At 41.8% G+C, this 22384-nt stretch overlaps 1 protein-coding gene across 8 annotated transcripts in view; it reads right to left on the reverse strand.

The window, feature by feature from the left end:
• Positions 1-22384, reverse strand: part of SKAP1 (src kinase associated phosphoprotein 1) — a 314733-nt gene that overhangs the window by 84826 nt on the left and 207523 nt on the right. Inside the window, exon 1 of one of the 8 annotated variants that reach the window (XM_081838167.1) lies at positions 20581-20611. The exons of 6 other annotated variants lie outside the window; for them this stretch is intronic. In XM_081838167.1, coding sequence (XP_081694293.1) covers positions 20581-20608 — 28 coding nt within the window. In that variant the 5' untranslated portion in view covers positions 20609-20611. Of the gene's footprint in view, positions 1-15087; positions 15391-20580; positions 20612-22384 lie in introns of those variants that run through there. One more of the 8 variants, XM_081838164.1, reaches the window with a different exon arrangement.

The raw sequence follows: 22384 nt of genomic DNA on the forward strand, positions 1-22384 counted from the left end.
AGGTCACCCAGCAGTTGCATGTGGAGGAGCAGGGACGCGAACCCGGTTCACCAGATTACGAGACTACCGCTCTTAACCACTACACCACGCTGGCTCTATAGTGGTATAGCCATGATTACAGAATGAAAAAAGAAAAACCAAATGAACAAAAAATGAAAAAAGACCAAATGAAACAGAAAGACCGATAAATAAAACATGCAGAAGAGACACAAGATAGAGTGAGAGTTTCTCTGTGCCTCTTTGCTGCCCCATGCTCAATTTACTTATTCTTAAATATCACAAAAAGCTACACTACAAACATTACATGATGCAAAACACTACAAGCACCTGGTGTTTTGTCTTCACAAGGAAACAAGCCTTTGGGGTTGGTTTTAGAATTTCTCACTATGCAGGGAAGCGGGATGCCAAAATAACTTCATGTCTAGCTATCCCCACATTTCACATTTGGCCATGTCTCTGTAATAGGTTTGCTTCTGTTTATTTCATGACGAATGAACACATGGTGAGCAGGAAAAGAAACCCTGGACCTAGATGCGTTAATAAAGCAAACACATGATGCTTCCAAAATCTGTCTAACACACACCAGCTTGGCCACAAGGATCAGCATCTTCTTCCCAAACTCCTGGGAGGTCAAGAATTCCACCCTCTGGAGCATGCTGCCAATCTGCTAGTGAGCGCACCAGACTCCCGTGGAAGCTTGGCACTGTTCCATGCAGTAGTTAATTTATATTGAATCTCTCCCCCACCCGCCTATCTAAAAGTGCTACTGATCATCTCCCCAGGGGCCATGTTCAGCAGCTTTTTAAGTATGAATCCCTTACCAGAAGGGGGTTCCTTCTTGTTTTGCTAAGCGGCTCTCTCTTAACATGCCAATTCATCCATGTTGTCAAATTTCCCCTCCCCTACTCCTCTCTTCCTTCACAGAACTATTTTCATTTTGGAGTTTTATGACTCTGCAAAACTCTGGGGGTGGACATAAATCCTTTCAAATGTGTCTCGAGGTGAGGTGAGACACAACTGCAGCAGCCAAACATAAGAGTTCATTTGTGCAGAATTCCACCCCACCCTGTCCCGTTCTAAGCTTTTTTATTAGGGGAGAGAATAAGCTATTATTTTCTTCTTCCCTAAGTGAGAAATTCAGTGTTTAACCCTATCTTAAGGACCAAGGTTCCCCCCAGATGTGCAAGCAGCAGTCCACATTCAGGATTGGGTACCAAAGTACAAAGGAAAAGGCTGAAAAGTATCTCTTCTCCCAGAAAGCTAGGCATATTATAGTCAATGTGTTTGGAAGATTCTCTTACAAGGGGATGGAATGGCTAGTGACCACTGCTATCTGCTTAGGGTTGTTATTGTGGATTTCTCTGCAGTGTTCAGTGTGGTTTACCTGCTCCTTATTGAACAGGCTAAAAAAGTCATATTGCCCATAAACATGCTCACTAGCATTCTCACCTTTTGGGATGTCAGCAAATAGAATGCTGACAACTAATGCATGTTTTCTAAAGAAAAGAAAATATCAGCTTGGTTAAGAAAAAGATCACATGAGGATATGGCATAGCAAAGATTATGTTCTCTTGGCAGGAAGGTAGGGAAAGAGGTAGGAGTGATGAGCAGGCACAGAAGCTGAATCCTAGGAAAGTCACTGGAAAAGCACCCAGATTAGTAGCAGTGGGTTAAAAACCAAGGATTTTAGCCAGATGAAGATGGCAGAGGCCTAAGCGGTGAGGCCTAAGCCCCACCACTGCTATTACTGCTTTTGATTCCAATGAAGCAAATGCCCCAAACCAATGGGATTGAGTGAAAAAAGTAAGTGCTTGGGTCTGGGAAATCCAGATTCAAATTCTATCTTTGTCATTGGAATCCAAAAAATTGCAACAGCAACATTAGACAATGTGAATGCTGATGCATACAATGGATAAACACAGCCTCCGCTAGGGCTACCTTATGTAGATATCCCTGTAGCTTACAACAGCACCAATACATTATTAGGTGTGCTCAGTCCCCCATCCCCCAAGTAAGCTGTAGAGGATATGAACATGAAAGCTTGCATTGCACTTGGTGGAGTGGGGCTGACTATCTAGTCTTGTGTATTTCAATATTTTTAAGCTTAAATTTCCCATCAGTACAGTTCTTAACCTGAAACTGTTCTTAACCTGAAGCACCACTTTAGCTAATGGGGCCTCCTGCTGCTGCCACGCAGCCAGAGCACGATTTCTGTTCTCATCCTGAAGCAAAGTTCTTAACCCAAGGTACTATTTCTGGGTTAGCGGAGTCTGTAACCTGAAGCGTCTGTAATCTGAAGCATATGTAACACGAGGTACCACTGTAAAACTAGAACTGGGGCCTATAAGATCATTAAGAGGGCCATAGAGATTGTACTGAAATGTGTACTCAGTTTTCCTACTATCACCTGAGTCTAACTGCCACCCTCTTCTGGCGGAAGTGTGGGAAACAGAAATAGAACTGGGCTAAAAGGGGACTCTTCCTCTTCCTGGCAACCAAGTACTTGCAGAAAATTTCACAGTTGCCTCCAGTAATCAGCAGTCAGAGTGGTGCCTGAACTGGTCACAACAGTCCCCTGCACAAGACCTGCCACTCTCAAGGTGAAGGAGACACCCTACCACCACCACTCCATTTCAAATTTAAGGCAGAGCAGATTTTGATAGCTGTGTACAGTTCATCCCTTTTCAGAGTATGCCTCTATCTCCTGCCTAAGGCAGCGTCTTTGGCCTGCCTCACGGTAAGGCCAGCTTTGCATAAATGACAAATACTAAAGTGTGCCTCTTTATTGAAACCCATCCCCCTCTCCCCTTGTGTTAAAGCCCGCAAATCTAAATGTCATCTTGCAGCGCACATTTATAATTACCAACACAGGCCTGGTACACGGGGAGAAATCTGCCAGTATGAATATTAACATTAATGTGCCCAACGCCAGCTCGCCGATCCCGCTGGCAGGAGCATAAAAAATGCTTGAGTGAAACTTTTATTTAGACGTTAAAAGATTCCAAACCTCAGCGGGGGTGACAGAGGCAGCCCGTGTGAGTTCCCATCACCGCTCGCGCTTGAATTGAATTACACCGGGGGGAAGGCGGGGAGACGACAGTGAGCTGCCGCGCTTATTTAATCTCATTTGCTATCAGTACATTGCCAGCATGGGGCTTCCCCTCAACCCCATTCCTCAAGAAATAAGGCTGCAGGAAAACTCACTTGCTCCTTTTGCAGAAGCCAGCAACAGGATCTAGTCCAACCAGAATCATGATAGCAACTGATCATGTAACGTAATCCAAGGTTGTAGAAAAAGAAGAAAAATATATGGGCTAATTCTTGTCCTGGTTCCATAGAATGGTTTCAGGTAAAGGTACATGTTCCTTTGTTTCTGAGGAATGCATAGCTCACTAAAGTTACTGCAGGTCTGACAGACAAGTGCACTTGGATGTGCATTTCACCTCCACTTCATACCCCTACTGCTGCCAGCCCAGATTGCACAAGACTTTGCACATGAAAATTCAGTCGGGCAGAATGTAACATAAGGAAAACTAACAAGGAGTCACATCTTATGGATTTATTACGGTGCAAGCTTTTGTGAACTGGAGTCTACTTCATCAAACCGATGCCTCTTTTATAAAGCCCTTCTGTATGGAGCTGCTGGAATCAATATATGGCTGCCCCCTGTGGTGGCATCACTGAAATTCAGGTTGCAGTATTTTCCGTGAATAACCCAGAGCTTTCTCTGCGAAAACCCACTCTTTAAAGCTGAAGTGCAACAAATGGCAATTCAGGCTAGTAATAATAATAATAATTTTATTATTTATACCCCGCCCATCCGGCTGGGTTTCCCTAGCCATTCTGGGTGGCTTACAGCATATATAAAACATAGTAAAATATCAAACATTAAAAACTTCCAGATACAGGGCTGCCTTCAGATGTCTTCTAAAAGTTATGTAGTTCTTTATCTCCTTAACATTTGAAGGGAGGGCATTCCATAGTAAGGCCGCCACTCAGGGCCGGATTTAGATGAAGAGAGGCCCTAGGCTACTCCCCACACCCCCACACCCTCACAAATAGAAGAAAATGGAAGAGTGTTATAAACAAAATTGAGTGAAGCCAAGGATGATGACGGGTATTTAAAATTCTGCAATTCACAATTTCTCCTCTAAAGGACATAAGATATTATTGTTAAATACCATGGTGATTTTTAAAAATGCATAAAATTAACACTAATGTTGTAATGTTATTCTTAAAAATAACGGGTGAAGGCATCTGACCCTCACCTGAATCTCACAACTCTCCTGACAGGTGATTTGGTCTGCAGCCACAGTGTGGAAATAAAGGATGAGATGGCCCACCAGATACCAGGCACTCTACTATTCAAATTAGGCCCCAGTATTTTTGTTACAATCCCCTTCTCAATGAAGCAATCAATTTTAATCTAGAATTTAAATTCTCAAAACTTTCTTATTTGTTAATTCGAGCCAGTAAACTACTGCTCTCACTTCATTACAAACAGTATTTCTACCTGGAACACACTTGAGCAAACCTGCTCCTCTTCCTTTCACATATATTTTGTTGCCATTTGCAACTATAGCTGCCTCTGATTAGTTATCATTTATCTCTTTGGGGAAATAATTAGCATCACACATCATGTGCATGGAAGTTGCTGAACCAATTAACCAGCTAGAAGGATTACTGTTAATAGCACCAGTTTTCCTTTAACTTGATATTGCTGGATAGTTTTGAAGGACTGCAAAAGGATTTTTAGTTTGCTTTCTGTTGCCACCCTGGAACTTTTCTTTATTAATGTCACTTTGTTTTGTATGATTCCTTGCAAATGAAGGAAAACAACTTTTCTGCTTGTATATGTTGATAATATAATTTTGGTTACTAAGAACAAACAAGATTGTACAAAAACAGTCTTGACTGTGACAAAGGTGACCTGTGTGCTTGCTTGCTTGCTTAACAGCTGTTGGGAACTTCAAGGTCCCTGCTCTCCCTTCTTATGGTCTTTGTACTGGACCTGGAGACTCCAATAGAGAGTGTTCCATGTCAAGAAGGAGGGCAAGTGGGCACCCTATCAAATGACATGGAAGGAGCTACACGGAGCAGGGCCTTTTGACTGGTTGTGCCCATTGTATGGCTCGCTTCTCCCAGACTTGCTCTCTTTTGGCCTATATTTTGGAGCTTTATAATTTAGGAAGACTTTGGAAGAACTGGTTGGCAAATCTTTTCAGTTGCTGACGTATGAACAGATTTTATTTGCTGCTATTCTGTGCTTCTGGTGCATCAGGGTTTACACCAGCGTAATACGGTTGGCCAGGATGCCAGAAGGGATACAATTTACGAGCTTTCTCCATTATCTGCACAGCAGGGTTGTTCAGTCAACAGTGCAAAGGCTGAGCTGAAGTGTTCCCTGCTAGTTACCTGCTTTCAGCAATAGGGGTCGCTGTTTGGTAGTACCCAATTGGTTAGCTGTCAGATTCTACAGCTCCCTATTGGTGTCTCTTAGGTAATTCACAAAATACAGAGTCCATTCATAAAACACAATGTTCATTCATAAAGCAGTAACATAAATCTCCATTGCTACATATTGGGTATATATTTCAGCGGTTGAACGTACAGGTTTATGGCCATGCTGTAGTGCAGTGCTTATGCAACTGTGAATAAAAGGTGGCTGGGCTCATTGTCTTGGGGTTTGGGGGGGGGAGAGGTGACAAAACTGATTTCCAATAAGTGCCCCCCCTTATTTGCATAACAAGTCCTTGAGTCTGTACTCTGAACAGTGACACCAGGGACGTAGAAGGTGCAGGGCTTGTCAGTCCCACCCCTGCACAGTCTCATCAGGGCTGACCTTAAGGCAACTGGAGCAATTGGGCCAAATTGGGGCCCCCGCACCAGGGCAATCTAGATGGATTTTATTTATATCTCTAAGATTTTGCAGACATTGGCTGTGAACTGGGGCCCTACAAAAAAAAAATTTCAAGTTACGCCCCACTGCTTCAAATTGGCCTCCATTGGCTAGCCCTGAGTCTCATAGTTGCTGGGCCTGAGTTGCCCTGCCCTTGCATGAAGTCTTGGGTTTGCAATTTTGGGAGGGGGAGGTCGCCTGCTGGGGAGCGGGCAGGCTGGCAAGGCCCCCTAGATTTAGAGGCCCTAGGCTTCAGCCTACTTAGCCTATACATAAATCCGGCACTGGCGCCACTACCAAGGATATCTGCCTTTTTCCCTGTAACTTCACTTCTCGCAGTGAGGGAACCAGCAAAAGACCCTTGGAGGACCTCAGTGTTCAGGCTGAGCTATGGTGCTGGACAAGCTCATTCAGGTATTCTGAGCCAAGGCTGTTTAGAGCTTCAAAAGGTCAGCACCAACACTTTGCATTATGCTTGGAAATGAACTGGGAGACACTGAAGATCCTTTAGGACCAGTGTTATATGGTCCTGGCAGCCACTCCCAGTCACCAATCTAGCTGCCGCATTCTGGATTAATCAATGGTATCTAATGCCGCTGAGAGATCCAGTAGAACTAGGAAGTAGCTTTCATCTTTGTCCCTAGCCTGCCAGACTTTCTAGCATATAACTAGTTCTATTCAGTGTTAGTTTCACAGGTTTTCAGTCATAAATCTATTCCCCATTTTTTTGTGAGGGCATAAAATTTACATTTATATTTTACACATTTTGGTATGCACTCTCTCTTAAAATACATATTTTGTACACATTTTCCTTTTAAAATGTACATATTTGTACACTTTTCTATGGATTTTCTTATAAAATAACATTTAATGAATTTTTGAAACAAAACTGCATCACAAAATTCAAAGAAGTGTGCAGTCTGTTGTTAGCTGCATACTGATCCAACCATAAGTCAGAAACAGCAAATTAGATACAGCAAAAAGAGAAGCAAGATTACTTACACAAAGGACAGGTGTGAGATACCTCTGTCATCTCCTACCCATTCTCTCAGCTCTCACAGAACAATTAAGATGAAATCTAGAGAGGAGTGCAGCATGTTTTCAAACCAGCTCTTTGTTTTTAAGGCCTCTCTGTGCCACCTCAAAGGAGAGATGAACCATTAAGCAGCAAATACACACCAGAATATCCTATTGCTGTCTGGTTGCCCTAAAGTCTAATGTTTAGGTCTGGAATTCAGACAAATGGAAGCAGGTTTACCTCCCTCAGCACCTTTGGGAAGTGAAGAAAGCAGCCCTTGCCCAGCCATGGCACAATAGTTCTGGAATGTCATGCTCTCTCCCTTCAATTGCGCAAATCGCTATAAGCCCCTATAAACAGAAGGTGCTTTAAAAGTACAGGCTGTTTATGACCTTGCAGATTAAAACCAGCACTTTAAACTGGCCCCACAAACCAACTAACAGAGATTTATAAAATTGGAAACCAGATGAGGTTTCTGAACGCCATTCAAAGACGGCTCCACATAGAATATTTGCACTAACTTAATCTCGATGTCAGCAGAGCATAAATATTTGTAGCACCATCCTTTTTTAGGAAAGGGCACAGTAGGAGTACTTCCTAAAGCTGGTAAGAATCACTATTGATCAACACAGCTACCTGGATAAAAAGGTAAAGGTAAAGGGACCCCTGACCATTAGGTCCAGTAGTGACTGACTCTGGGGTTGCAGTGCTCATCTCGCTTTATTGGCCGAGGGAGCCAGCATACAGCTTCCAGGTCATGTGGCCAGCATGACTGAGCAGTGCACAGAAACACCATTTACCTTCCCGCCGGAGCGGTACCTATTTATCTACTTGCACTTTGACATGCTTTCGAACTGCTAGGTTGGCAGGAGCAGGGACCAAGCAAGCTCACCCCGTTGCGGGGATTCGAACCGCTGACCTTCTGATTGGCAAGTCCTAGGCTCTGTAGTTTAACTCTGGATCCAAGAACTCACCACCTAAAGCTCCCAAATATCTCATACGTCTTGTATCAAGTCAGCTTGGAAAAATAATTTTGGAGTTCTTCAGAGTATGACAATGATACAACATCTCAACATCTCATCTCTGTACAAAGCAGAACATTGTGTATGTGTTTTTTTTTTAAAGTACAGCATGTTGGGGGTTACTTCCAGTCCCAAAGCCATGGAAGAAAACCAGTTTAACAAGTAACCTAGTGTTACCATTAAATTGACTATTCACTCTTGTCCTGACTCCAGATATCCTTTGAATAAGTCATTCCCAATAAAGATTCCTGAAGGATTCCACTGTTAGCTTTCTTTCACTATGAAAGCTGTCCATTCATTATTATTCTTGTTTGAATCAGTTACTGATAAATAAGAGCCCCCATTCTCTTGTCCCATGATCCTTAAGTCAAAAGCTTAACAATTTCTTATCTATCTTATCTGTTACTTTGTCAATCTGTTAAAAAAAGAGTCCTGCTTGTCACCTGTATTTAACATTATTATTGTGGTATGCCTTGTGGGAGGGAAGTTTCAGGGGTTCTTACTGCTCCTTACTACTGTAACTTTCAACACCTAGAGATTATGGACAAGATAAGGGAATATTTCAAAGAAAAAAACAGTGGAAGGCAGGAGAGAAATGTAATACAATTGTCAGCAAATGGATCACCTCAAATTGATCCTGTATAAAGTTAATTTTATTGCATTGCTCACTGGAGTAAATAAGAAAAGTGTATGAGAAGAAATCAGTCAGAAATATTTTATGTGGACATTTTTGTAAGAAGCTAGTAAGCAGAAATTCAGAAAGTGTGGGCATCAACAGGAAGATAACAACCCAGAGTCAATGCTGTGGGGTGGCAATCAATGGCAGCAAATCATATGGGAAACAGTTATTCAAGTGATGGATTTATTGCCAGAATTTGGTCTTTTGCATTTTTGGGGGCCTGTTCAAATGGAGCTTTTACTCTTTTGTTTTAAATGTATATACCACTGTCAAAGCCGGACAGAGTCTCTCACACCATTTCCCAATCAACTTAAAAAATATAAAGTTATTTTCCTTTTTTAAAAAAATGATATTTATTAGAAGTTTCAAAAATTACAGAGAAAGAAAAAAGAAGAACGCAACAACAACAAAAGAAAATTTTCAAAGCATATATAACAATACTTAAAAGAGGGGAAAAAGAGAAAAAAAACATAAAAATCAATACAACAATAACAATAAAAACACAATATTCCATATCTTTATCTTTCATTAACTTGTTTCATCGACCTCCTCACACCTCCCTTTTTGTATTCTAGTTTAGTTATTTATTTCAGCAAATTCTTTCCATCCTTCTCAATTTTTTTTAAATAGTTTGTCTTAACAGTCTAACCTATTAATTAACTCAGCAAATCCTTTCCATCTTTCACTATATTCTGTCATTCAGTTTACCTTAGTTTATTTTAACCTTATCTTCCCAAAAATACCTTAAGACTTAAAACTTAATATTTATTTATACATAATTCCTTATAACATTTCTGCTAAAGCCAAATATTTTCATTCCAACATTTTTCCTAATACTCATTAATTTTACACTAATTCCCAAAATAAATTTTTAAAAGTTTTCTTCCAATCTTCCTCCAGCGTCTCTTCTTCCTGGTCTCGGGTTACGTCAGTCCTTACTGTCCATTCCATCTAGCCCATCAACCTGGTAATCTTATATCCGAGGCTCTTAAGTCTTTTCCATGTCCCTTCTGCAGGTCTTCTTCTTGTTTGTACTTGCACTTTACCTTGTCTTTTGTAGATCTCTTTCTTAATTTCTTTCCTTTCTCATTGAGGAGTAGGTCTCGGGGATGTTCCAACTCAAAAATATCTCCATCTGTCCTCAGCAGATCGGCCCATTCCCCACAGTCCCATTCCCCACAGTCAACAGTGTAGTCCAGAAAATATTTGAAAGCATGTTTCAAAGTCCCTCCAAACTTAAGGGGCCCCACAACTCCAGACCCCCCCGGCCCACTTCAAATTCAGCCTTCAACAACAATAGCTTATGCTCCTGTAGGGCCTCAGGCCTCTCCATTTGTGTTGCTTGAGGTTCAACAGCAGCCTCCTACATTATCTTCTGCGTTTGCACTTGCTCTATCAAAACAGATTCCTGAGTTGGCTCCTGGATGGTTTCTGTATACATATTCACTGTTTGTCCAAAGTTTCTGACTACAACAGCCATCAAATCCATCTTCTCATGCATCTGCTCCAACAAAGCGCTTGTCTTGCAAAAAGCAAGCACCAAAACTTCTTCCAAACACATTTTTGTTCAAGGTCACAGTCTGATCCCACGATCCTAATCTCCACAGCTGTAAAATCCCCAGAACGACTCCAGCAACAATTTAACAAGCTCCCTCTAGAGGAGGCAATTTCTATTTGTATCCATCTTTTAAAAGCAGATCCAACAAAGAAAAATTTCTTTCATTTTTTGGATTTTTTGTTTCTTTTAAATGCAAAAGGCAACATTGGAATCAATTTGTTTCTCTTCTTCAACTAACTGTCAAAAGATGTTCCATTCACAGTCAATGAACTTCACCAAAAATCTCCGTCTCTGACACCCCGTTCCCAGGTTTGAGACAGTGGAAATTTATCATTCTTTACTCTCTCTCCTGCAGGCTTAAACAGTCAAATTTCCCCTCTTTACTCCTGCTTCCAAGAGGGGTTTAGATGATCAAAACAGGAGGAATTTAAAACCTTTATGTACAACTTTCCAGACTTTGGCTTGCACGATTTTTGCTTCAGACTATTTACAAAAGCGGAAGGCGGACTTTCTGTTTAGGACCTTCCCGCTGAGTGCCAAATTAAAGTGTTTCTTAGCCCAATTTTCCGTTCTACTCACGGGTACTTGTTTAGAGTCCAATTGTCCCCAGGAAAAAGTCAGCACTCTCCGGCAACAGCTGTGCGGCTTCACTCCGTAAAAATAGCAGTCGACTCAAAACACTGCGCCGCTCACCCCACGTCGCTTCAGGTCCCCAAAAAAGGGGTTTCCTTGCGTGTAGGGGGCGCTCCTGGTGTCAGCCAAATCCCACGTTCCCAGGCTTCCTCTGCCTGGGATTTTTAAAGGGTCTCCGCCTTCGCCGTGGCGGCAAGACCCAATTTTCGTGGAGCGGGTTCCTCTGGATCAGAGGAATTCCGTCACTGCCGATGGCGCTAACCCGGAAGTCCCAATATAAAGTTATTTTCCAGGGCTTTGCTGTGCTGATTCAATGAATCTGAGCTTAATCAGTTGCATATCAGCCTGCACCAGTTATCTGGTGACCCATATGGCAGGGTCAGGCAGATTCAGTCCACAATATTCTGCACCATAGACTCAAACTGGTTTATTCATTCCCTCTCTCTAAGGAACTCTGGAACCTGTAGTTCTTTGGAGAAGACTACAGATCTGTGGTGAGTCTTTAGGATGGGCAGGCAATCAATGTAAATAAGCAAACCATAACAATATATACTCCTAGGATATCACTTCCTGCACTTCTGGTTTTGCAGCTGCATACATAACTGACAACTCAAGAAGTGACAGTACAGTGGTACCTCGGGTTACATACGCTTCAGGTTACAGACTCCGCTAACCCAGAAATATTACCTCAGATTAAGAACTTTGCTTCAGGATGAGAACAGAAATCATGCTCTGGCGGTGCAGCGGCAGCAGGAGGCCCCATTAGCTAAAGTGGTGCTTCAGGTTAAGAACAGTTTCAGGTTAAGAACAGACCTCCGGAACGAATTAAGTACTTAACCCGAGGTACCACTGTATGCACAAATGTCCCAAAAAGGGAGAGCTAAACTGGAATAGTGGCTAACAAACTAAGGTCCCCTCCAGTTGTTCTTTCTATTGTGCAGTCATAGTGATTTGTGTTCAGGTCACATGCAATCCCATTTTCAATACTGTTTTCATTCCCAATTGGTGCATATTCCATAGCTTTTTGCTGAAATCCCACAACTTTTTATACTACCAACCTTCTGGGGTTTTTTGTTCCAGTTTAGCTGTGCTACAGCCCCTCCAGACAGCTATAATGTGGTTACATTGCAGTAATTGGAGAAGCACCGAAGAATATACTAAAGCAGAATAAATGTACCAACAATGCATTCTTCTTGCATCTATAAAGGGCAGTATATAAATTCAATAAATTAATAATAATAATAATGATGATGATGATGTTGCAGAATTTACTTGCAATAAAACTACCAGTTTGGAGGGACCCACAGGCTTCATTTGTTGCTGCCAAACAGCAGCAAAATGGGAGAGGTGGAATGATTTCCAGTAGGTGGGATGAAGTGCTGATCTCTTATTGTGCTTACCACTTTCTCCCTGCGGCTGCAGTCCCCTCCCATGTTCCATCCCCTTCCAGCTAGGCCCAGTACTGCAGTATTATCAAAGCCTGGCTATATTGGTTGCACCAGGGCAGGATTCAGCACCAGTGGCTGATGTCCAGGGTCCCACAAAGCTGAATGGGAAGTAAGCCCCCACAAAACAGCCTATTTTGAAGGAAGTGAAGCTCCTTTGTGAGAATACTGACTGAAATATAAAATTGCCTAACAGCATCAATGCAGAGAAAGGCAGCAGGGGAAAAACTTTGTAGGTAGCAGTGGGTTCAACACATACCTCTACCTGCCCTTCTCTTCTCTGCTGGAAAGGGTAATGGAAATGTGATCAGCTGTCAAAGAAAAAGGTCTGCTGTCATCATGTGAAATAATGATTTGCCCAATTTTTTTCAGTGGAGCAGACACTTGAATATGGGTTTTTGTTATCCATATCCAACTCTCTCTCTCTCTCTCTCTCTCTCTCTCTCTCACACACACACACACACACAGAGAGAGAGAGAGAGAGAGAGAAAGAGAGAGAGAGAGAGAGAGAGAGATCTGTCCCATCAGATTTCTGCCTGGCAGCAACAAACAGCTCACTGAAGCAGATTAGGAGTTGTTCAGATCTATCCAATGTCTTATTCAAGAAGGCTCGTGAGTGATTAGAGGAAGAATGATACTAGTTTCTTCTGCATTGTTAGTATTTTATGGAGCTGGCTTGATGTTTTATTACTTTCTCATTGCTAATTTTTATTGTGGTTTTATTGTAGTGTTTATGTTTTTATAAGTGGTAAGAAACTTTGAGAGTCCATTTGAGCTGGTGGTGCAGTGTATAATTTTTGCAGTTAAGTAAATAAAGTTATTTCCCCCATAGTTGGGGAAATTATTCGGCACTGTGACAAATTATGATCGACGTGGGGGAGAGCTGTGTTCCCTATCACAATTCATGTCACAGGGAAAACATAACATGAGCCTCTAGTTTTGTTCAATTACATCCCACATGACAATAGTAGCAATGACAGCTTTATCAGAGTATAAAACCCCAAAATACCGCACTTCAACTGCCAAGGTATCTCTACAACAGAAGTGCTATTCCTGAGGGAAAACTTCTAGATTCCATGCAAAAATTTCAAAGTGCAGAGTTATAACCTTAAGCAACACATACACTGCCCAGACTTACGAAGACATGAGGTCAGATAGAACAGGGCTGCAAATAATAAAGTTATCATTGTCACTCAGTCTGATGAAGAAGTAAACTAGTAGTAGCAACAGGTGCCCATCCAAAATTGATGATATACACAATAATTTCATACACCAAAACTGTATTAGACATGCTTCTTTCAGGATCTCTCTACCAAATTTTGCCCACACAGGCAAAAATCTACTAGTTTATGGAACAATTTTCTGATATAATTTTAGCATATAGAATGAATGCAATTTAGGAAGTTAAACATGCAGAAGGTATTAATTCACAAGGAAAAGAATAGATAACAATCCACCACAAAACAAGATGCAGCCTCCCTGAAATGAATGCAGGACCATTACTGAGTTCTGGAACAGGTCCCATGAGAATGTCTTGGTAGGGTGTGTCCAATGAGGGGCACAATGTGAATTTATTTATAATTCAATTGTTTTAAAAAAGAATTTTGACTTTGAAAGCAAGGGGTGAGAAATCAAGAATTCATCAGCAACAACTATAGCAGACTGCCATGTCACTTCTCTGCATTTCTTACCATACCATGACTCTAGCAACCAGGTCTGACAGGCCACAATCTTGTTTACACAAAGTCCATGTCAACTAGTTTAAGAACCATGGAAAAAGTGAAGGATTTGTTGGCTGGCTTTACCAGTGGCCTGTGCAAGGAAAACACAGTGGGGGACAGCTTCCAATCCATGACCATTCAGGCCAGGCTCAATGAAGGCTAGTGCTCATCAGCGATTCCCTGGCCAACTGAGTGACCTGTCTCCAACTAGACCATTCACAACTACACACAACTTTGGGCACAAGTGACATTGGGCCCTCTAACCTGAGTAACCTCAGATACGCAAAAGCCTTGGGAGCTTTCCATCTTGAGTTTTCCTACTCACATGGTGTCAGCAGAACACAAACACCTTTTACTGATATATAACTAGATGTGCTTTATTTTTAAAATTGTACTATTTTCTGTTTGTGCTTGAGAAAATTTGGTGCATGCTTGAAAGTAAAATAACTGTGACACAAAATAAGGGTAAGGGGTGGAGGTGAGAGGAAGGCACAGAGGGTACAGAGCATTCGATGAGAAGGTGGCTGGTTGCCCCTGGTTCTGAAAATTTCCTCCAAGCTGCTAAGATGGTAATTGCAAAACTAAAAAACTGTAAATCTCAATATCTATTTGCACAGCTCATTAGCTAAAGGCCGCAGACTCTACCAAAGAAGAAGGCGGGAAAAATAGAAGAAAGAGGAGCTTTAGCACCAAGAACAGTTCGGAAGTTGCTATGGAAACCAGGCCTTCACAAGAGGCTCAGCAACTCCAGCTTAAAGTCCTGCTCTAAACTGTTTGCCCTGTTGGCATGTCTGCTTATACTGCCAAAAAGGTTAAGACTACATTTGGGGAGGTGGGATCAAAATATTTTTAGATGATCTATATACCTCATTCTCTTGTTTCTTCTCTTCTCCCCCTAAACATAACATTATGTCAGCCGCTCAACCCACTATGCTATCAGGACAGCATGATTTACTATGTTAAAAGGCAAGCCCTATATCACCCCGTAATGAAAACATTAAAGTTAATGCGTCATAAGTGAGGAATTTATTACCATTAACTCCAATAAACAGTTATAAAACACCCGTCCTTTCCTGTCCAGAAGACGCAGGACTTCATTAAGCTCAACTTACTTTGCTCAATCTTCACTAGACCGGTCATGTGTGCTTTCGAACTGGTCACCATTTATTGTTAAAGCAGACTAGCTCATTTTCCAGGGGAGTGAGGAAGGCTCAAAGCGCCTCCCCCCTGCCTCCTGTATTCTCCATTCATTTTGTTCCACAGGCAGCTCTGAGCAGACGGATGGGAGAGAAAAGTTCACGCGACGCGCGTCTCGATGGGCTTATTTAAACACTGCTGAAATATATGCTCGACGAAAGCTGGCTTTGCCTCAACCTGCAGGCCATTACTCAGAAAGGGTTGATGTATAAGTAATAACATATGGGCAAGCTGTGTGGTGACACAGTCAGCGCACTGGCTCACTTCAGGGTGTCTTGTGGTCTAATATTTGCTGCCAGCACCTGCAAGCCCAAGACACAGGAGTCCTTGGGGTCCAGGGATATAGCTCTCAGTCACTGTAGGAGGTCCGTGAATAAGAAGACCCATTCTCACACTTCCATCAAGGACTTCTCAGCTCTTGTTTGGTCCACACCATGTTCTATTATCATCCCACAGTTTGGGAGCCATATAAAAAGACCTAGACGCACACTTCAGCTTCTGTCATAAACGATCTGCTGGTTACTTACAACCAAAGTCCATTTTACACCATATCCTTGTTTTCCAATTCAAGTCCAGACAATATGAAATTATTTTTTTTTAAAAAAATTAATTTTTATTAAAGTTTCCACAAAATTTTTATCAACACAAACAAAACATGAATACATAACAACAAAAAACATAAAACACATATAATTTCGAGTCTTAAATTCTTATACCTTACTTTCCCGACCTCCTCATACCTCCCCTTCCTGCATTCTCATGTCTATAATTATTTAACAAATCCCTCCCTTATTTCCAACTTAATTTTAATAACACTCATTTTCTTTTAACTTATCCATTACCGCTGTTAACCCCTAATTTTCTCATCCAGCATCAACCTAACATTCACTAATTTTTGCATATTTCCTTAGATAGTCCTTAATTTTTTTCCAATCCTCCTCCGCCGTCTGATCAATTATGATCAATTGGGAGCTCCATACAGGTGGACACATATCCTTAAAAACTCAGATTAAGAACTATACCAAGAAGTACTTGCTAAAACATAATGTGTGAAAAGCAAGAAAGTGTTGTGTAGCACCTTAAAGACTAACACATTTGGACGAGAGTCCACTTCATCAGATGCATGAAGTGCAATCGTCAGCTAAATGAGGCATATATAGAAGATGTATAAGTTGGAGTTAAATGGCAATTAAATGCAAATAGTACAGTCTGGACAGTCAGATTTGCACAAAACTGGAAAACTGCAAAAGTGTGTGCTGATAATTTCCAATTGTCCGACTGTATTTGTTGTAACACTTCCAGGGCAGAAAATTTAACAACAACAACAACATGTGCATGTGCAACGTATTATGCACTGTCACTTAAGGATGGGGAAAGGGAAGATAAGAGTGTGATTTGGGAAGATAAAATCAGAAATACCAAAGACTGTGGCCAACAAGTGTTTCATGCATGATTTGTTGCAGGTAACTTCCAGACTCCTGCTTCCCTGCAACAAATCACACCCTCTCCCTGCTGCTATGCAACTGTTCAGCATCTCATCAATGAAGAGAACTCCCAAAACTTAGAATCAGTTTCATTCTCTGTGTTGTTCCCTATTAAGGTTATGCTAGCATGAAACACTTGTTGGTCACAGACTTTGGTATTTCTGATTTTATCTTCCTTTCCCCCATCCTTAAGTTACAAAATATAAATAATTCCAGATGATTTTGGTGGAAGTCCAAGGTAATTTAGGGTGAGGGGGTGGGGCAGGGTTAAAGTCAAAAGCTACCACAACCAATGTGCCATTTTTCAAGTGGAAACAATAGTAACATGGAGATATATAGGTGTCATCTGGCCCATAGGAGGTGGGGGCTCTGCTCCTTTAACCTCCAGTCATGTCACTCAGGTGACTTCTGCCATCTGAGATATTTTGACTCTACCTTGCCCAAGGGATAAGGCAGACTACTGAAGAGAGGATGAAGGATGCCTGCATCTGACCTCACCTCTGCATTGTCTCATGACCAGAGACATAAATCAGACATTTACCCCTCCCTCCACAGACCTGAGTGTCAATATTCGTGAGAAGGTGGAAAATATTAAAAGATTTTGCCAACAGATTTCCCTCCTCTCCTTCCTCTTTTTTAGTACTTTTCTCTCTCCTTTAACTGTAGACCTACATTTTACATAAAAGATAGTTCTTCCCCAACACCTCCATTTGTGCATAAAATGTACAAGACAAGAAGTCCAACAACCTGCTTCCACTTTGGAGAATTTTAGAGCCATTGAGCTGGAAAAACTGCTTCCTTTCTGAAATATGAGCAGTGCTGGGGTGCAAGTCTGATGGGAATTCACACCCTCTGACCTGGAAGACATTTCCTCTAATGACACATCTGTTTGGGGCTAGCTGATGTTACTCACTAAAGAAGGAAAGGAACTTCATATAATCCAGAGCTGAGTGCTGTCACTGAAAACAGGTGCCGGGACTCAGCCGGTGAGCGAGCCCGGGCTCAGATTAAGTGTTAGCTAACTGCTGAACTCCTTGTAAGTGCTCAAATCCTTTGCAAGTTTGAGAGGGTGAACAGGCACAAATCCATTGTGGGACTTCCTTTTCCTGTGGTGGCTGGTAGCCCCTGGACCGGGTAAGGCAGTGTGGCCAAGGAGGTGGCTGAGCTATTACATCCCAGCTAGTATGGCCAATAAGCAGGAATTATCGGAGCTGTAGTTCAACTCTGTTGAACTCTGTAGTTCAACCTCTGTTTTGAAGTCTGATTGGTTTCAGTAGAATTAGGTGCACAGCAATCTTTATAATCATAATCATAATCATTTATTATTTATAGCCCACCCATCTGGCTGGGTTTCCCCAGCCACTCTGGGCGGCTCCCAACCGAATATTAAAAACACAATACAGCATTAAACATTAAAAACTTCCCTAAACAGAGCTGCCTTCAAACATCTTTAAAAAGTAAGATAGTTGCAGATAAAACTTCCTGTATTGCTACCCTGAATTCCTTCTGGGAAGGGCAACATATGAATCTGATAAGCTATGTTTTTGAGGGTCTATTATGGGAATAGGAACTGGGCTCTAATCTTTGTACAGCCATGAGGCTGATGAGCCAGGCATTATTTGGTCCGGCATTTTATCTCCTTCTAGCCTACTTCAAATGGTTGGTGTTATTGTTATTGTTGTTGTTGTTGTTGTTGCTGCTGCTGCTGCTGCTGCTGCTGCTGCTGTTGTGAGGAACTGTCTAAAGCTCCTTGTAACTAAGGTGGAATTTAATGCAAGAATAGAGCCACCAAGTATGTGTAAAAGGCAACATTTTCATTACTGTGGACTAAACTTAGTAAATCCTGTGCAAGGAATCCTTACACAATGCTTTGAAAAAAATTAACATATTTATATTCTTCCTGGAAGAGGTAGACAATACTCTTTAAATAAACATCGGAGTGTGTGCAAAAGAAAACAGGAAGGAGATGAGGAAGGGATAAAAGAATGTTAGGCTAAACATAGGTTCCACATCTTAAAAAACTTGGTCCTGATTTTTCTTAACCCTCACCCAGCAGTTCTTTACAGTTAAGGCTGCAATCCTAATGTAACTAACCTAGGAGCATTCAATTGAATTCAGTAGCACCTACCCTATGTTTGACATTGCAATCTATGGTACTTTAAACTGTTTTTAATGCAGTATTTTAAATTGTTAAATTTAACGCTACGGGAAAAAACCTCTTCTCTTCTAAAAGCCTGGAGATAGAGGTACATCTTCATCCTCACTTCCCTCCTAAAAATGTGTATCACTGAAGAAAGACAGATCTCACTGATGAGACTGTTCCAGAGTTTTGGAACTGACAGTGAATAAACCCTACTTTGGCCCCCGTCATGTTAATATTGTCTCTCATTGGGACTACCAGGACGGCCTCATAGGTTGATCTTAAAACATAGGTTGATCTTAAAGCTAAATATTGTGGACCCCCTACTTTTGAAAATTTTGATATCTCTCTTTTTAGTTTTTGTTATGTCAGTGGTGACATGGACCCCCCAGTGGGTTACGTGGACCCCCTGGGGTCTGCGGATCACCAGTTGGGAACCACTGCCTTAATGTGTCTCTCTAAAGTTGTTGTTTTCAAGTCCATTAACATGCTAATGATTTAGCTCATTAGAGCTGAAGATGGTGAAAGTTTCTGGCTGATGTGATCATATAAAGAGATCTGGAGTTGAGCTATGCTTCAGGAAAAGGGAAAGTGCATTTTAAATACACATTTCCTAGGAGAAGGGTCATAGCTCAGTGGCAGAGAATCTGCTTTGAATAAAGTAGGTCCAGGTTCAATCCCTGGCATCTTCAGGTAGGACTGGGAATGCCACCAGTCTGGAACCCTGGAAACCCATGGCCAGTCAGAGTAGAAAACACTGAGCTAAATGGACCAATAGTCTGACCTAGGATAAGGCAGCTTCCTATGTTCATTTGGTACTTCCAGCCTCATCCTCTTACCATGACAGCTTGGTCATGTGACTAAGTCATCTACTGGTTTTGCACTTGGCTTCACCCTTGACCCCATGTTAACCATTATATTATTTCTCAACCTACTTTCAAAAACCTTGTGATGGCACAGTGAAGAAACGTAACAATAGTGAGCATGTATATAGAGCTTACAATGATCAAACTTCTGTATATATAATATGTTGTAGTGATCTTTATAATAAACACCTAAGGTAGATTGATATTATCCTCATATTATAGATGGAAGGCTGAGGTTAAGAGCCAAGCCTCATGGCTATAATAGATGTGATCTGGTGCACAATTGTTTTAAAAAACAAGATTAGTCAGTAGGGGAGTAAAATGGATCGGGGCCAAGGTGTGAAGTGGTGAGGGGTGTTACTCCTTTGTCCCAACCATGGTCATGACTGGAATAGCACTCCTCCATGCCTGCTATTCACAATGGGAGGAAGACTCCCATTGGAGTCATGCCTAGTGCTTGTGTGAATAGCATCTTATTGTAGTTGAAACTCTCATTTGCCCACCACAGTGGTGGGTCTTTCTAAGAGCATGAGATCCACCAGCTGGGATGACAGGAAGCTTGAAGGGTGTTGTGTGTGTGTTTTTTAAAGCAATATTTCACTATACTTTCCTTTCTACACCTGCTTCTTTCTTGGGCTTTGTAGAGTCTGGCATAAAGCCACACCACAGCTGTGAAGTTAGGAAGCCTTCTTGTGAATCATATCTCACTCTAGCAAAGGAAGAAGGAGCAGTAATCTTTGTGTGGGAGAGAAGGGGAGGAGGTTACTAAAAGCCCCTGGTGTTGGGCGATATGTGGCTATTAGATAAAAGTGCTTTCCATTAGCAGAGAGTGAGAGTTTTGCTAAGTGCAGTTTATCTGTTAAGGACAGAATCATAACAAACCCTTTGCAGATAAATGAAGTAACTATTTCTGCTCACTTCCCTGCTGCTCCATGATCCATGGCATCCTATTGGAATTATGGAACAAAGAAGAGGAATGGGGGGAGCAGCATCTTGAATCGCAAAATAGAAAATTCTAAGAGGATCTATTGAATAATAGAAATTCTATTGATAAGACATCCAATAGTCTTCTAGAACTATTTATAAAAACATTTATTTATAATAACGAAGATGACTATGATAAGAACCAGTCATGCAATCACATTAATTCAATTCTTGCTGTGTCAGAATCTTGGAGCCCTTTATGAATGACAAGCTCAGTTCTAACTGTTGATGGGGAGCTGTTTCAGAACAAGTCTTAATCACAAAATTCTACTCAACTAATAATTGCCATCTGTCCATCTCAGGAGACCATGGAGGAGTGAGCCTTTGGGAGTGAAGTCAAACTGTTGAAAGGTGACAGTACCTGCTGTGGCTGTAGAGACTGATACAGGAGAGACATGTTTTGTTGTAGCTGTGACAGATGAAGGTGTCTTGTGCTGCTGCAGAGGCATCATGACATTTCTGGTCAACTAAGTAGAGGTCATCCATAAAACTCAAATGACTTGATTTTGTGAAGCAGTTTTCTAACTCTAAAGGTTTTTTAAAGATCAAAGTAAGATTAAGGGTACAATCCTATGGTGTCTGGCATGTCATCCTATGGCCACGAAGAATATTGTGGAACACCTTCTCAACAGGAGGAGTAGGAGATCCATCTTTGGAAGTTCCCACCCCAGGCAGAGTGGAGAAAAGGTACCATTACTGGTGCTTCCCTGTCATTGAAGCTCTGGAAATTGAGAGGGCAGAAAGGGAGCACGCAGTGGAGGTTTTGTATCCACTAGATCCAAAGCCCTTCTGTTCCCAGAAGCATGTCCTCAGAATGAGGGTAGGAGAGCACATCAGCCCTGGGACTGGAATACTGACAAGAAAAAAATCCTCTCTTCATCTTCCACTCAGCTGGTGAGAGCCTGGTAGGGCTTAGGATTTGATGCTTCACCTTCCTCACCAACTCTCTCTCTCAACATGGCAATACGTTGTGTGTGCTCGTATGTGTATTTGGTGGGCATGATTTAGCAAAAAATTAGGGGGTCTGTGGGGCTTGCAAATTTCATTAAGGACCCTTCTGGCCACTTCTCCCATCTTGTGAGCACTGCTAGCATCCAGTTGACAGACCTGGACCTGAATTAGTCATTTATAAGTACATGAAATCAGCCCTGAGGGCTCACTGGAAAGACAGATCCTGAAGCTAAGACTCCAATACTTTGGCCACCTCATGAGAAGAGAAGACTCCCTGGAAAAAAACCCTGATGTGGGAAAGATTGAGGGCGCAAGGAGAAGGGGACAACAGAGGACGAGGTGGTTGGACAGTGTTCTCAAAGCTACTAAGATGAGTTTGACCAAATTGCGGAAGGCAGTGGAAGACAGGAGTGCCTGGTGTGCTCTGGTCCATGGGGTCATGAAGAGTCGGACACAACTAAACGACTAAACAAGTACATGAGAATTCAGGATTGTTGCAGAGCAAGAGCTAAATTCGATGGCTGCTGCTGGATTTGTCTTTGGTATTATAAACGTACAAATTTATCAACAATTCTAGAAGTATACTGTACCATCTTCATTTCATCCCTGTTTTGAAGGTTGATATCATTCCCAGCCTTGATTTCTCAGATCATGACCCAGACTGCTCAATGACTGAAGAGTTGGAGGAGTTCACAAGCCCTGAAATTTCAGGAGGAACCCTGTATGGAGTGCTTCCAGAGTATTCTCTTGAGTGGCCCTTGGGTGGGTTCCAGTCCAATTTCCAGCC

Source organism: Podarcis erhardii (genome assembly GCF_964252035.2).
Source record: "Podarcis erhardii genome assembly, chromosome: 13".
Classification (NCBI taxonomy): Eukaryota; Metazoa; Chordata; class Lepidosauria; order Squamata; family Lacertidae; genus Podarcis; species Podarcis erhardii.